We start from the raw sequence: 15,381 nt of genomic DNA on the forward strand, positions 1-15,381 counted from the left end.
TTAAGTAATACAAATACCTTTTTAGGTTTTGTTACTGTCAAATTAATTTGTTTAAAATGAGCCAGGAGAGAACTCTGAGGGAAGATAGACATCCTATTATTCTTTTACTCTTTTTTAGTGCATGACTTCAGGCTGCTGCATCTCTTAAAACTTTGAACTTAAAACACAGATGTGAGATAAGGCCTTCACACTGCGTGTAAACACAAGTACAAACAAACAAGACTACCTTTATTATTTTGTTTTTTAAAGATACAGACAGCTCATACACGCTTGAAACTTAAACAGGGGAAGTTCAGCTTGAATATAAGGAAGTTCTTTACTGTGGGGGTGGTGAGGCACTAGAACAGGTTGCCCAAAGAAGCGGTATATGCTCCGTCCCTGTTCAAGGTCAGGTTGGACGGGGCCTTGGGCGACATGGCCTAGTGTGAGGTGTCCCTGCCCATTGTGGGGGGTTTGGAACTAAATAGTCCTTTCCAGCCCTAACCATTCTATGATTTCATGATCTTATGAGATGAACACTACAACAGAAATTCAAGGTATGCTTCTGCTATTATGTGAACTGCACCTTACTCTACTTGATAAATTTATTGTTAAAATAATTTTTGATTTGGTGTAAAGAATAATGTTAGAATCTTTACTGAAATTAGTGCCTAGTTTTCTTAAACACAGCAATCTTTTACTACCAATATGAGTAAAGCCTTTCTTTGGTACAAACAGGAAATTAATTACTGATGTATTTGTGCTTATGTGAGAACTTCATCAATTCAGTACCATTCTGGAGTATTTCTTTGTCCTAACTCAGAATAAAACAGAGAATAAAACTGTGATCCAAATAGTGAGACACATGAAAACGTATAAGAGATAACAGCATATTTGAGAACAGATCAAATGTGTACATGAAGCGCTTTCTCAAGCCCTGTAATACAAGACTTACTAGAAAACAGTACATATCCAAGTGAAAGCAGTATATTGAACTTGGCAATGGGGAGTGTTTTATCTGTTCACAGCATAACGATATGGAGAGTACAGTGGCTGCAGCAATATCAGAAATGTTTTAGTGAGCATGTGTACTTTCATTCCAAAGTGCATGTCCATTTAGGGACTATTCAGTCTGGAAGAGTAATGCAGGTATTTCTGGTTTACCCTGTATATGGAAACCTACAGTAGCAACATTCTGAAGAACAAATTTGAATTAGTGGTTCAGGATTGTGACACCATTATAAGATTGTAAAAAAAAACAAACCCACAACAACAAACCACCCACGATTCTAGTATGCCTCTATCTAATGACTAAAATTGTAGAAATCCACTTCTGTTGTTCTCTTGCTTCCTGCCAAATGTGAGTTAGATATTACAATAGGTGGAGCCATAACCTGCCAAGGAGAAGTCATGGGTAATTTTGTAGGCAGTTACTTTTTATGATCCCTCTCCTTTTTCAGTGTATTGCACCTTCTTTTGGTCATAGGCTTCCCCTGGTTTTCATTAGATTCAGCATGTATATGGCCAAAATTCAATGTTAGATAACAGTTTCACATCTGTTACAGAGTAGTCCAAGAGTCTATTATTTTGGCATCTAAATTATACAAAAGCTGTTTTTTAATAAGTTGCAAATTAAACCTAAATTTTAATTTGTATAGTAGGAAAATATGTGAATATAATCAGTCATAATACAGAATTAAATTTATTAAACTGCTAGCAAGTTAGGAATTTTAGACTTTCTCTTCTTTTGTTCATTTTTAGTAAGAGGTAGCTGAGCTTTTGGCTTTAAAAATTCTGACTGGCTTAGTCACAAAAAAACCTGACTCCCATCAAGGTGATCCAAAAGTAAAATTGGGAAGGCTCGTAGCTCTTTTCCTTCCTCTCTCAGTTATGTACCAAGTCAAAGCTATACTCTACAGACAATAACTCTGGCAACATTGACTAAAGGTATTAACAATGTGCAATATTACATAAGTACCACCTGACATAAATGACCCCAGTGCCTGTAAAACAGTGATTAGAGGGACCATTTACTAAGCTCTTAAGAAACACATTGGAGTGACTTTTTAAGTGCCTGGTAACTCATTTTACAATTATAAAACAATGAAAGACTTTTAAGGATATTTTATTTCTTTGACTGATGCTGCACAGATTTTCATTATTAAAATTGCATGACTTCCACCAGAAGTGGAAGTGTTATTTTGTGGAATTTTTCTTTCTTTCTTCATCTTTCTTTCTTATCATTGATTCATTATTGATCCAAAATCCATACTTACAAAGTATGGAAATTATTCATCATCTTCAGATTTCCATCTTTGGTAGGAAAGAAATATCAGACCTTACTAATCATATTGACTGCTTCCTTCATTTCCTTCCAGCCTTCTTTCAGCAACTTATATCTCGCAAATATTAGGCTTAAAAGTTAACATCTCCTAAAACTTGTAATATGATCTCCCAGTTTCAAGAATATATATATGGCAAGGAAGAAGAGACAGCATTATTATAAGCTCTAATACATACATATTTCAGAAGAGCAGTCATTAAAAACATATTGGGATTTATGCACTGGGGGAAAAAAGTAATTTTGCAGTTAGAAAATATGCTATTGAGTTACAGATCTTGCAGCTTGCAGGCATTGTTATGCACCAGTGGTATCCAAAGGTTTACATCGGACTTGTCATCACAACCACAAAGAGCTGTTGGTCACCTGATGGGAGATTTCTGTTCTGTATGAAATGATGTTAAACATATTTTCAATGATTATATGAGAATATATAGTTACATAAATATAAGTACATAAGTACATAAGTATAAGCGGAAAAGGAAGCAGTATATATTAACAACACAGGAAGCACCATGGAGTTATTACTATTCCATGCTGTTACTAATAACAGTTCCCATATTATATACAACTCTTTTTTGAAAAGAAGAGAAAAATCAAAACAATTGTACGGGTTCCTGAATCTGGTATTCGGTTGCAATATCCCTTAATTGAAACCTACATAAAATTTCAAACCCTACTAAAAGCTAATCTGCAGTGCCCAAGTCCTCAGAGCAAGTAAACTGAATAACTCCGCAGAACTTTAATTAAGTGACATCGTCTTAAATAATAATCAAGGGAAAAGGAATACATCTTACAATTTGTTTTCTAAACATATTTACTCCTCTGTTTGTTGGCATTATTGCTCTCAGCAGACATAACATTCTATGAGAATTATCTCTTGAGTCTTATCTCTCAAGAATTATTCTTACTTGTCTCTTCAGCAGTGAAAAGGAGAACAAATAACTTTAAATTTCTGCTATTAATCTGAAAGTTCTTCTGGCAACACCATGATTATGTGCACTAAAACATTTCTAGAACTAGAATATTTCTATACTCTTAAAAAAATTAATTCTTAAATTCTTAAAAAAAATTTTGAATAAATCTGTCAATTCTATGCTACTTTTTAAAAAAATAGTTTGTATAATGCTTTGATGCCTTTGATACAATCAGAAACACAATTATTTAAAAAAAAACTTATGACTATTTCAAAATTTAAGGTTTAAAAATTTTAAATTTACCGAAATAGCTGTCAACCCCTAAAATCACTAAAATGATCCAGTTTAAGCTGGAGTGCTTTATTGATTAAGTCTTTCAAAATAAGTGAAAGAGCAAAGAACCAATATAAACAAAAAAGAACACTCTGAATAATGCAGTCCCTTGAGGAAGACATAAAACTATGTACACATAGATGTTCTCAAGATCAGGATCCTAGTGTTTTGGCTTTAATTAGATATTTGTGTTTGGTCCATATAGAATTTGAATCACTGCTTGGAGGGAAAAAAAAAAAAAAGTGTGTGCTGTTAATATAAGAGTATAGTATTTGAGGGAAACCTTTCTTCTCTGCCCAGGCTGAACTTTAAACATGGCCAAGTTAGGAAGATTCACGTACAGTATACCTTTCAAACTCTTCCTTTTTGAACAAGAAGGAATAGAGATGAAGTTTTGCAAAAAACACTTGCACAATCTGAAATGAAAGTTGATATATTAGATAATCCTCTGAAAGAATGCAACAATAGCATAGTAGTACTATAGTGGATAAATTTACCTTTTTTTTTACCCTTGGTAAATGTGGCTTTACAGTGTTAACACATAGGATAGCAAACTTTTGTAAGTTTTCTGTCCTATGTCCTAAATAGAACCATTTACTGACAAAATACAAATTGCTTTCCCAGATTTACAGAATCATATAGGTAGGAAGGGATATCTGAAGGTCATCTGATGCAACCTCCTACTGGGAGCAGGCCTAGCTCAGGTTGTTCAAGGCCTTGTCCAGTCAGGATTTTTATTATCTCCATGAACTGAGGTCTCAGAAACTTTCTGGGTAATCAATGCATGACTTACCACATAATGGAAAAAATCCTAATATTTATTTGGAATTCCCCATGTCATCTACCTGGACTTTTGCAAAGCATTTGACACAGTTCTGCATGACATCCTTGTGTCATGATGGAGAGACATCAATTTGATGGATGGACCACTAGATAGATAAAGAACTGGTTGGATGGCCGCACACAAAAAGTTATGGTCAATGGCTCAATGTCCAGCTGGAGACCAGTAACGAGTGGTGTCCCTCAGGGATCTGTGCTGGGACTGGCCTTGTTCAACATCTTTGCCACTGACATGGACAGTGGGATTGAGTGCGCCCTCAGCAAGTTTGCCGATGACACCAAGCTGTGTGGTTCGGTTGATACGCTGGAGGGAAGGAATGCCATCCAGAGGGACCTTGACACGCTTGTGAGGTGGGCTGATGCCAACCTCATGAAGTTTAACCATGACAAGTGCAAGGTCTACACCTGGGTCAGAGCAATCCCAGGCACAGCTACAGGTTGGTCAAAGAAGATTCAGAGCAGCCCTGCGGAGAAGGACTTAGGGGTGCTGGTCAATGAGAAACTTAACTTGAGCTGGCAGTGTGTGCTCACAGCCCAGGAAACCAACCATATCCGGGGCAGCAGGTCAAAGGAGGTGATCCTGCCCCTCTCCTCTGCTCTTGTGAGACCTCACTTGGAACACTGTGTACAGTTCTGGTGTCCTCAACATAAAAAGGACATGGAACTCTTGGAGCAAGTCCAGAGAAGGGCCACGAGAATGATCAGGGGACTGGAGCACCTCCCGTATGAAGATAGGCTGAGAAAGTTGGGGCTGTTCAGCCTGGAGAAGAGAAGGCTGTGTGGAGACCTCCTAGCAGCCTTCCAGTATCTGAAGGGGGCCTATAGGGATGCTGGGGAGGGACTCTTCATTAGGGACTGTAGTGATAGGATAAGGGGTAACGGGTTAAAAATTAAACAGAGGAAGTTTAGATTGGATATAAGGAAGAAGCTCTTTACTGTAAAGGTGGTGAGGCACCAGAACTGGTTGCCGAGGAAAGTTGTGAATGCTCCATGCCTGGCGGTGTTCAAGACCATGTTGGACAGAGCCTTGGGTGTCATGGTTTTGTGTGAGGTGTCCCTACACATGGTAGGGGGGGCTTGGAACTAGATGATCTTAAGGTCCTTTCTAACCCTAACTAGTCTATGGTTCTATGTTGCGCCTTTTGCCTGTTTTGTCTTTCTTTCTACTATTCTGAATCTCTGAGACAAGTTGGGCCCTGCTTTCCCCATATGCTGTACTGCAGATGAGGACAGCCATGAGCTCTCCTAGCTGCCTTCTCTGCTAAAGGCTGAACAAGCCTGGTTCTCAAAGCCTCTTCTACATCATGTGCTACAGGTTCATTACAGGGGCTTTTAAAAGGTCTCATTTCCATACATCATTGCAATTCCTGTGCAGGGAAGCCCCAAACCACAGTACCCCAGATGGGTCGTGAACCAAGTAGATGGGAAAAATAATTTCCCTCAAATAAGTTATAGAAGCAGTGGTAATTCTATTAATATTGCTCACCATGTATCAATTAAGTTTTGCTTCTAAAAAATAAACAAACATACACTTGCAAATAAATTAAATATGCACATTCACTACCACATAAATATGCATTCCTAACCTCCCAATATGATGTACAATCATGCAAACAAGGTGCTACAGTAAAATAGACTTACCTCAAGATTGGGCGATTCAGTGAGATGAGTATTTATTACACCAAAGCATTTATGTCATACAAAATTGGAATCTTATGTCATACAAAATTGGAATCAGGTGGATAAAAAATTCCTTTAATACTACTAACTAAAATTTAGAACTTTATTTTAGTAAACAGTGACTGAGCTTTGACAATGTTTGATGTCCAAGGAAGTAAAAATAGAAACAAAAACATTCAATGGACTTTTAAATGACATCCTGGCAAAATGTACTATGAATGCCAGCATGAATCAAAATTCCATATACAGTTAAATCATAGCAGTCAGCAAAGATTCCTTTGTGCCTCATTTCTATTAAAACAAGTAATTTATGAGATCCTATATAGGGAATATAATGCTATAAATTATGCAGAATGCTTATCAAATATAAAGGTATTTCAGGCTGGAACTTGAGAGAAATAGAATTGTAAGGAAACTGATGAAGCAGTATATAGGACTCAGCAAATTATTACATTTTAAAACAGAGCTGTTCAAATTAGTAAATTACAAATGATATCATGCATCTGACAGCTCTCTGATCTCTTCTAATATTTCATTAAACCAATTTAAGATTTTTTCAATATTTTTTCCTGGTTCCTTTCAATGTAAGTAACATCAAACCTGGTTGTTAAGTCCAGCCAGTAACTCAACAGCACACAGCCGCTCGCTCACCCTCCACTCTTTCCCCTCTTCCTGAGTAGGATGGGGAGGAGAATCAAAAGAATGTAAACCCCACAGGTTGAGATAAGATAAGAACATCTTAATAACTACAGTACAATATAATACTAAATAATAATAATAATAATAATAAGGGAAATAACAAGGGAGAGAATATAAAACTAAAGTGGAATTAGGAAGAAAAAACAATAAACACAAATGAGGCACAATACAACTGCTCACCACATGCTGACTGATACCCAACCTAACCCAAGCAGCAATTAATCCCTTCTGGGAAACTCCCTCAGTTTACACACTGGGCATGATGTGCTATGGCATGGAATACCCCTTTGGCTAGTTTGGATCAGGTGTCCTGTCCCTGCTTCCTCCTCACTGTCAAAGCATGAGAGACTGAAAAGTCCTTGATAGGGGTAAGACTTCTTAGCAACAGCTAAAACATTGGAGTGTTGTCAGCATTGTTCTCAGACTCAAGCCAAAACACAGCACTGCACCAGCTACTAGGAAGAAAATTATCAGAACTGAAACCAGGACACCTGTGGTTCTTTCCAATGTGGTTGGAAAATCCCTTAAAGGTACTTGTATTCAGAAATATTCACCTAACTAAGACAAAACCCCCAAACTTTCTGCTACTTTACAAGTCCTCATAAACATTCCATTGCTTAAGAAATAGAGTAAATGTAATTGAGAGCTTTTAACAAGGCTGCTTGAAAGATTAATTTTTATGCATTGGTTTGTAGACTACACTCAGGCTAAAAATTTTACTTTCCAAGAGAATTAGGACAGCTACAGAGGGCTTTTTATTCCCTATACTGCAAATTCACTTAGTCAATTTAATGGACAGTGAGGCCACACAATCTTATTACCAAGGCTACCCTTCAGCAGCTCCTGGAGAGAATTGTCATTCTCAATAGACAAGACACCATCTCTATTTGCATCTCACATATAACATTCTCTCAAAAGGGACAAGCATATTTACCCTTCGAGGTTTATTTATCAGCAGTCATAACACATAATGTCCTATCTTTTCTATTCATCATAGACTTTCACAAGTTCAAGCTCTGCATGAATCCTATTTATCACTGGTAACTTCATGCTCCATGTGCAAAGTCTTTTCTCTGGTTGTAAACAATTTTACCTATTTCATTTTTGCTAGTGGCCAGGGATAAATATTATAAAACGTTATTGACTGCATATTTGCATTACACATCCTCTTTAAACACAGCTTCATTTCTTAAAACCCAAGAGAAAAAATAGAAATGTTACCAATCCCATAAGAGTCATGCTGCTCTCCCAGGCTACATATACAAGGGAAGGTGAAGGTGCAAGTACTGGCCACAGTGGTAGCAGAAAGCAGAAAAGGTCATCACATCAGGTAGCAAATTGATGCAGAAAAGTCCCCAGGAGCTCATTCCCAGCCTTCGCTGACTACTTTTCCACCAGTGTTACTCTCGCCTACGTTAACTTTATGAGTGTAAGCACAGCTAGGAGTTTTCTTGCGAAAATCACACTTTTGTGCTCAGTGCTCGACTATTTCCTCATGATTTCAGTCTGAACTAAGAAAATTAGGTTTTGGGTACCTGCTATTGAACTATTTGTCTTAAGCCTCTCTCAAGGGCTGGTTGGAGTACTGGGGGGACAAATAGGGTCACTAGGTATTTCGAGACCTGGCAGAATTCTCTGTGGGATGATTCTGCCCTGCCTGTATACCTTACTGTGCAATTTTAACATGGTGCTGTTCAGCACACTGCTGTGAGCTGTTAAACTCTTCCCATATTTTGCCTTAGAGGCTGCTCCATTTCAGGGGGATATGTGATTCTTGCACTTGTTTGCAGCTCATGAAACCCTCAGCAGATGGCAAGATCATCACTGAGATGATGCGCACTTTTAGGACGTGGCATTCATTGCCTGCTATTATGCAAGTAATCCAGAACTGCAGAAAGATATCTGCTTCTTCCTTAAACTGTCTTCTGAACCTTAGAAGAAGACAGATGATACAAAGCCAGGCTATTCTCACAAGCTGCAAACCTCTTGATTCAAGTATTTTGTTTACCAACAATGCCCTTCACTAAGAAAGTTTTATTTCAGTTCACCTTATTGTCTAATGAACTTTTAATATTTTCTGGTTTTGACCGCTTACATTCACTAACAGTACTCACAGAGGGAAACACTGGATCAGTTTAAGAAAATAGTTATAATAGGGATACTCCATTCCTATTATTAATTGAATTTGCCCACTGACGGTTAGCAGTTAAACCATTTCTGCCATATCTGAAGAGAGATGATGGTAGCTTTTGAAAAGCAAATTAAAATAACTAACAAACTCAGCATATTATTTTGAATGTGATTCTACTCTTTTCTAGTCACAGTCTACAGGCTTGGGCTGAAGAAAATTAGTTAGACAGTAATATTTTTCAGATAGTTTATTACATGAACTTAACAGTACAAAATTGCTTATATAGGCAATCATAAAAATGGCCTCTACAGTAATGCTGACTAAAAGCTATTTACTCATGTAAAGCTTATGAATGTAAAACTTCTATTAAATAAAAAGCCAGGCTCAGGTTCAACAGGATTTAGTTTTGAGAGTAAATACATCAAAAGATAACTATTTTTAGTAAAAGAACTAGGATAGGGACCTGGCTGAGCCAAATATGTTTAATGACAAAGTACTCAACATACTGTGTCTCAGGTTTCCCAGGAAGATAAGGGAGATAATAGCTTTTTTCCTCTTACACTGGATTGTGAAGCTTAACTCATAAAGAGCCTTATCCAAATCCATTAAAGTCAAAGGAAATCTCTCATTGACTTTAATGAACTTTTGTTCAGGTCCTTTAGAAGACAGCTGAATGACTGCCACTGACTTCAAGCCCTAATTTTATAAAGGTCTTTCAGATCCTCATCTTGTAAGCATTTGGAAACACAGAAATGTAGTAATAATAAAAGAAAAAAAAAATAGTTGAGTTTCATCTTATAGGGATTCCTTTGGTAAATTAACTTTTTTTTTTTTTTTTTTTCTTATTCTGGAAAAGCTACTCACTGCATGTGTTTACATCCAGAAATATATATATATCTATCTATCAGTCACTGTATGCACTTCTTACTAGGTATTTCTCAGATGTCCTTACATGTTGGTTGCATAACCATCTCTGAACTGCTAGATGCCAACTCTACACATTTGATCTGGGCAAAGTACAGTCTATAATGACTCTTCCCTTGATTTAGCCAGACTGACAGATTCAGAATATGAATTATCACTTTGGTTTTATGCTGGCATTAACCTGGCTGTGCAAGCAATGACAGTAACTGATCTGGCATAAAGTTAACCCATTAAAATCTGTAAGAAATTGGAAGCAGCAGAGGAGTTTACTAATTGATCAAGTTTAATACTTCCTCAATTCTTTATAATGTGTCTTCTGCGTTTCTGATCTAAAAAAGAAGCAGTATTGCCAGGAACATTAATGTTATATTTCTCATGCTGTCGAACTACAACCTCATAGTAAAAAGGCCCTCCAAAACAGCAAAATTATCAGAACTGAAAACAAAATCAACTATTATTATATTCCTATAGTATGCCAATTAAGGAATGCTAAGGTAATATCATAAAAGTTTGATTTCACTCTATAATAATTTGATAACAGTAATATCCAACTGAGAAGAAATCTCTATGCTAGTCCCGGTAATTGAAAAAAAAATCCAGCTGTATGTAATTTTTTATCCCCTTAAATAATAGTAAAAAGATGCAAGTACTGTGAATATTTATTGGCTTCTATTCAAAACAGCTATTTTCAGCATTATGAATGGCTGACATGACATATTTCCAAACCTGAAATAGCAGTATCAAAACGACAGTACAACACCTGCCATTCTGTATTACTCAAAGCATTTTTTAAAGACAATGCACAACAAACATACACTACTAAATTTAGTCCAGTATTCTGGAGAGGCAATTGATGTTTAATTTTTATTATAGCAATTTAACAGCATTTCTTATCCAACATTACCCATAGATGTCCTGGTACAAGGTGTTCATTTATTCAAAGACATGATTAGGTAGAAAAGAAATATTAAACGTTTACAAATCTTAGTTGAAACATTTTCATCGTATTTACACACTTCAGAAAAATGTCTCTCTATGCCTCAATATTCCAATTTTAGTGCTATAAAAATCATGTAATAACAGGTAATATATTTTATAACATTTTATGAACTAAGTAGAGATATTTTAATTTTACAAGGTTTTACATTTTAGAAATTCATATCTCTCCAAAGGTTCATCTAATTTAAAACTTGATTGTTATCAGGGTTTTGGCTTTATCAAACTAACCCATTAGGCCATTACACATACTGTTATCCTCCAAGAGAAAAAAATATTCTAACATCTGTTCTCATCCTGTTTTTCCATAGTTTCCTTTTATGTCTTATGTAACTCATTAAACTTATCTACCCAACATTACTGGGTCTGACTGTCTGCACTATATACGTTTTTCTACCACAAGATTGCATGGTAGCCTACAACATAATGCACCTTAAAAAAATACACTATTTTTACTGAATCTTTTGATCCAAGAAAATTTGTCTGGGTTTGCAAGTAATAATTGTGACACACATAACATTTAAACTAATCTCTAGCAAAGTGAGAAAAATGCTTTCCTGTCCTTGTTGTGTAGTCTGCTCCCTATGACTGCCACAGTCTTATAAGAGAAAACGCTTTTAAATAGAACATACCTTCTGAATGGATTGAAGAGAGTGATTTTTATATTTTAATTCACCTGTGCAAGTAATCTCCAGAGTAAAGCTGACATAGGGGTAGAAAGTGTCCCAGTAACCGAAAAACAAACATGTAGAATGGAAAAGAACCTGGAGTCCAGTGTGTCCTTCTAAACATGCTTTCCATTTTCTTCTACAGAGGAAAATTTTCCAAATTTTATTATTCTCAAGCTATTTTTTATCCCTGTGATCGCTTCTGCCCCCTTTTGCCTGCATTCAAATTGCTTCTATAATTTAATTTCAAAGGAAAATGCCTCTTAATTTCAGAGGAAAATACAACTGATTTGCCCATAGTCTACACAATATAAAGGTCATTATTCCTGTGGAATGCTAAAGAATTCACTGTCAAAAACGATCTTACAAGCTTTCAAAAGGTGCCATTACTATAAGAAAAATGACATACTATCCAATTTTAGCTAGCAGCTGATGACTAATGTGAGGTCAAAGCCTAGTGAAGGCACTTTTCTAATATTTATAAACATCAGGGAATTGAGTAAAAGTCTGAGGGTAGTTACATCTACCCCAACATGCTATCTTGCATGAAAGCTGTATAGGGCCTACCTTGAGGATTTTACCTTGTATTAACTATTGTGTGAGTTGCTGCAAGTCTGCTTTAAATCTGAAAGTTTCCTTCTGTTCAGAGGCTACATTGCAAGTATATTTGTAATTGAAAAGATTAGTGGTTTTATAGCTAAGATTTACCTTGGGAACAAAGAGTGAGACAGAAAAGGAAAGAGATACCTGCACAGGATAGACTGAATTAAATTCTGCAGGAAAGAACCTTTAAAACTAAATGTTAGAAATCTTAGAAGATATTGGCAGGAAAGCAGTAATGGAAAATAGCAAGAAACACAAGCACAAAAAAATACGTGAGACCATCCAAAGGAAGCAATGGCATCACGTACTCCAGACCAGACAGAGACAGTAGGTCTTTTTGTTATTTTTTCCTGAGAATGAATTATTTAAAGTTAGTAATTAGGTTAAACTTCCAGACACCAGACAAATTCATAAGTTCTTTGCTGTTTTTAATAAAATTGGCCAGTGGGCTGACTTCTGTATGAAACATGGGTGCACAAAGGAGGAAAAATCCAGCCTTGACAACTTCCCTGTGACAGCTAGTGGGTGTCTTTTGTATCAGAAAAGCATTGTCTCTTAAAAACACATGTCAAAACCCTGCATATGGAGTAGGGCAAAAAGGATTTGTATTTCCACAGCAGGATGCACAGCTCATGTAGCTATTTCCTGCATGCTAGCTGAATCTAAGACAAGAACAGGAATCTGCACAAAGTTAACAAAAGCAAAACCAAACCAAAACTGAAGTGCAGAGAAAGCATTTACTGTCTTTTGATGAACAGATGCACAGTTCTACCAGTCAAGAAACAAATTTTTGTTTTGCCTTTATTCAATAAGAAAATGGCCCTATGTAAAGAAAACACACATATTTATTTTTGGGAAATTTTTGAAATATCTCTAGCATCGTCCACAGACCAATTTAACAGTTAACATTTGCTAAGCACAATTACAATTTCCTAATTTTTTACCCCAGTACTGGCACTAAAGCAAGACCAAACTCCTGGGAGGGAACTATTCCAAATTACATCAGCTGGCAACATGTCCTCAGGGAGCATCTGTCAGCTACAGGGATCTGGCTCGCCCTCTGGCTACTCCTCCAGTACATCCCTTCAAATTTAAAAACTCTATCACTGCTCTTTCCACATGGGGAAATTAAAAGGAGTCTTTGTTCTTTTTCTAATAGTTAAGAATAAACTCAATCTCCACTGATAAAGTTTAATAATTCTCACAAAAATACTGTCACAGTCAATTCGTACTTCTGTGTTGTACAAACGACCCAGGAGACATGCAATGCTTTTCAGTTGCAAATTGTAAATGATATACAGAAAATTGACTTACCGGGCCAAAAGCATTGCTGTCAAAGCTGTGTCCGTGATGATCACCTTCCACCCAAATATGCCCATGTGGAACTTTTACATACTTCTTTTTGTATCCAATAGTTCTAAAAAGAATTGCAAAAATAATGGCTAATTACTTAAAAAGAAAAACATACAGTGCTTTGTTAGGAAAATTCACACATTTATGGCGTGAATTCCATTGAACGGTTACTTAAAAAAACCTTCACTGAAGTCCTTTAGGCTTCAAAAGTGCTACTCAATCAAAATACATTGTAATTCTGTATTAGCTAGTTGCACTATCAGGGACTGTTTACTATGTTGTTTTGGCAGAAATCACAGCACAATGGGGAACAAGAAACCTTTCAGTTATATATAATTATGGGATTGGAGCTTGGATTTTTGTAATGTTTATGTCCTGGGGACAGGATTTCTTCAGCTGTAACAAGCTAAACAGCATAAACTAGAGGAAACCCCTAAGAGAAGGCCAAGTGCTGAAAAAAAAACTTACATTGATGATTCAAGTCATCCTCTACAGAAATTCATATGGAAGCAGTGCCTCAGCATGTCCTGATATTACAAAAAATGAATAACTACAGATAAGTCCTAAAGCTGAGGTGTGAAGCATGCAAAATTCCCATAGTTAGTTTCAAAGTAGCTGTCATTTTCACAATGCCAGGCTGCCTTCTACGACACACTTTTGCTTTCCTTCACGTGGGATCTATTACTCTGCAATCATTCATGCAGAGAAGTGATTTTATCATGCACATCGAATTAATAACATGATGAAGCATTTACAGACAGGACTACAGATAGTGATACCTCTTATTTTGCTTTGGATAACCAAGTCTGTCCATAGACAGAAGCAGAGTTCTGATTCAGGTTGTTGCCTCCAGATGCTGACTGCTTTTTACTGCCTGGAAGATATACCACGAAAGCAGAAGGCAGAAGGAGCACACTCTAAAACTAAAGAAAATCAGCTGAAGTGAGAAAATCACTTTCACCAGGAGATTCAGCTGAACTGTGCAACAGCACTGATCAGGGATGTTCACAAGTCAGAACAGGAAAACTGATTTTGGTAAGGTTTGTTTCACTTTGGCGGGGGTGATGGTGAGGATGTTATGAGCTAATTACTAACCTGTTAAGAACAAAATATGAAATATTAGATGAATAAGGAATCCTCGAAAGTGCATTTTATTAATTTTATTTTACTTTATTAGTCAAAAATAATAATTATTTACTTTGCAATTCACAAAATCCAGCTAGTGTTTTTTCACTCTTTTTTTTTTTCCATCAGCTAAAAGGATGAGCATGCCAGAACTATATTCTAATGGAATTTCTACCTGTATTTTCAGTGGAAATTGAAAAAATAATAGCTTGTTTGCAGAAGAAAAGGACTCTGATTTACATCTTTCTTTAGAACAGTTTCATATTACTCAGTAACCAAGACTGAGTTCCTAAACCCTTCAAAGTGAAAATGCAAAATTGTCCTGAGTTGGTAAATATATGATTTCTTAAACACAAAGAGTAGTTCTGTAATAATTTAATTATGCTAAAAGACCAATTTATTGCTATGCAAACCCTTTTGCTTCTTTTGTATTTTTTAAGAAATATATAATACAGTCTGTAAAACAAAATTATTTCTGTTTTGAGATTCCATAATGCTTTCTCTCACTGATAATTTCTTTTATAAACTACTGTATGAGACTATATTTTACCAGAAATATTTTTTAAGATACAGTTTGAGAGTACCTGGCCATTCATTCTTTTCTGTCTGATTAGACACTGAAAATTATTAAATTTATATCCTCCATCAGTGTCAAAGGCAAACAATAGCTCAGAAAATATTTTTCTCTTTCATTCATCTTCCTGAATATAGAAGAGTAGATTGTGATAAAGTTTTCTACCTTTACAGACTTCATGCACAAGACTGAATTTCACCTAGAAGGGTGAAAGGATT

At 36.1% G+C, this 15,381-nt stretch overlaps 1 protein-coding gene across 6 annotated transcripts in view; it reads right to left on the reverse strand.

The window, feature by feature from the left end:
- IMMP2L (inner mitochondrial membrane peptidase subunit 2) overlaps positions 1 to 15,381 on the reverse strand; it is a 453,769-nt gene that overhangs the window by 83,616 nt on the left and 354,772 nt on the right. For all 6 annotated transcript variants that reach the window (XM_062609578.1, XM_062609580.1, XM_062609579.1 and 3 more), the window contains one exon: positions 13,426 to 13,528. In XM_062609578.1, the coding sequence (XP_062465562.1) occupies positions 13,426 to 13,528 (103 nt within the window). The remainder of the gene's footprint in view (positions 1 to 13,425; positions 13,529 to 15,381) is intronic.

The sequence above is a fragment of the Pezoporus occidentalis genome, unplaced genomic scaffold (assembly GCF_034315485.1).
Source record: "Pezoporus occidentalis ecotype Australia unplaced genomic scaffold, CSIRO_AGI_Poc_V1 ctg14, whole genome shotgun sequence".
Lineage (NCBI taxonomy): Eukaryota > Metazoa > Chordata > Aves > Psittaciformes > Psittacidae > Pezoporus > Pezoporus occidentalis.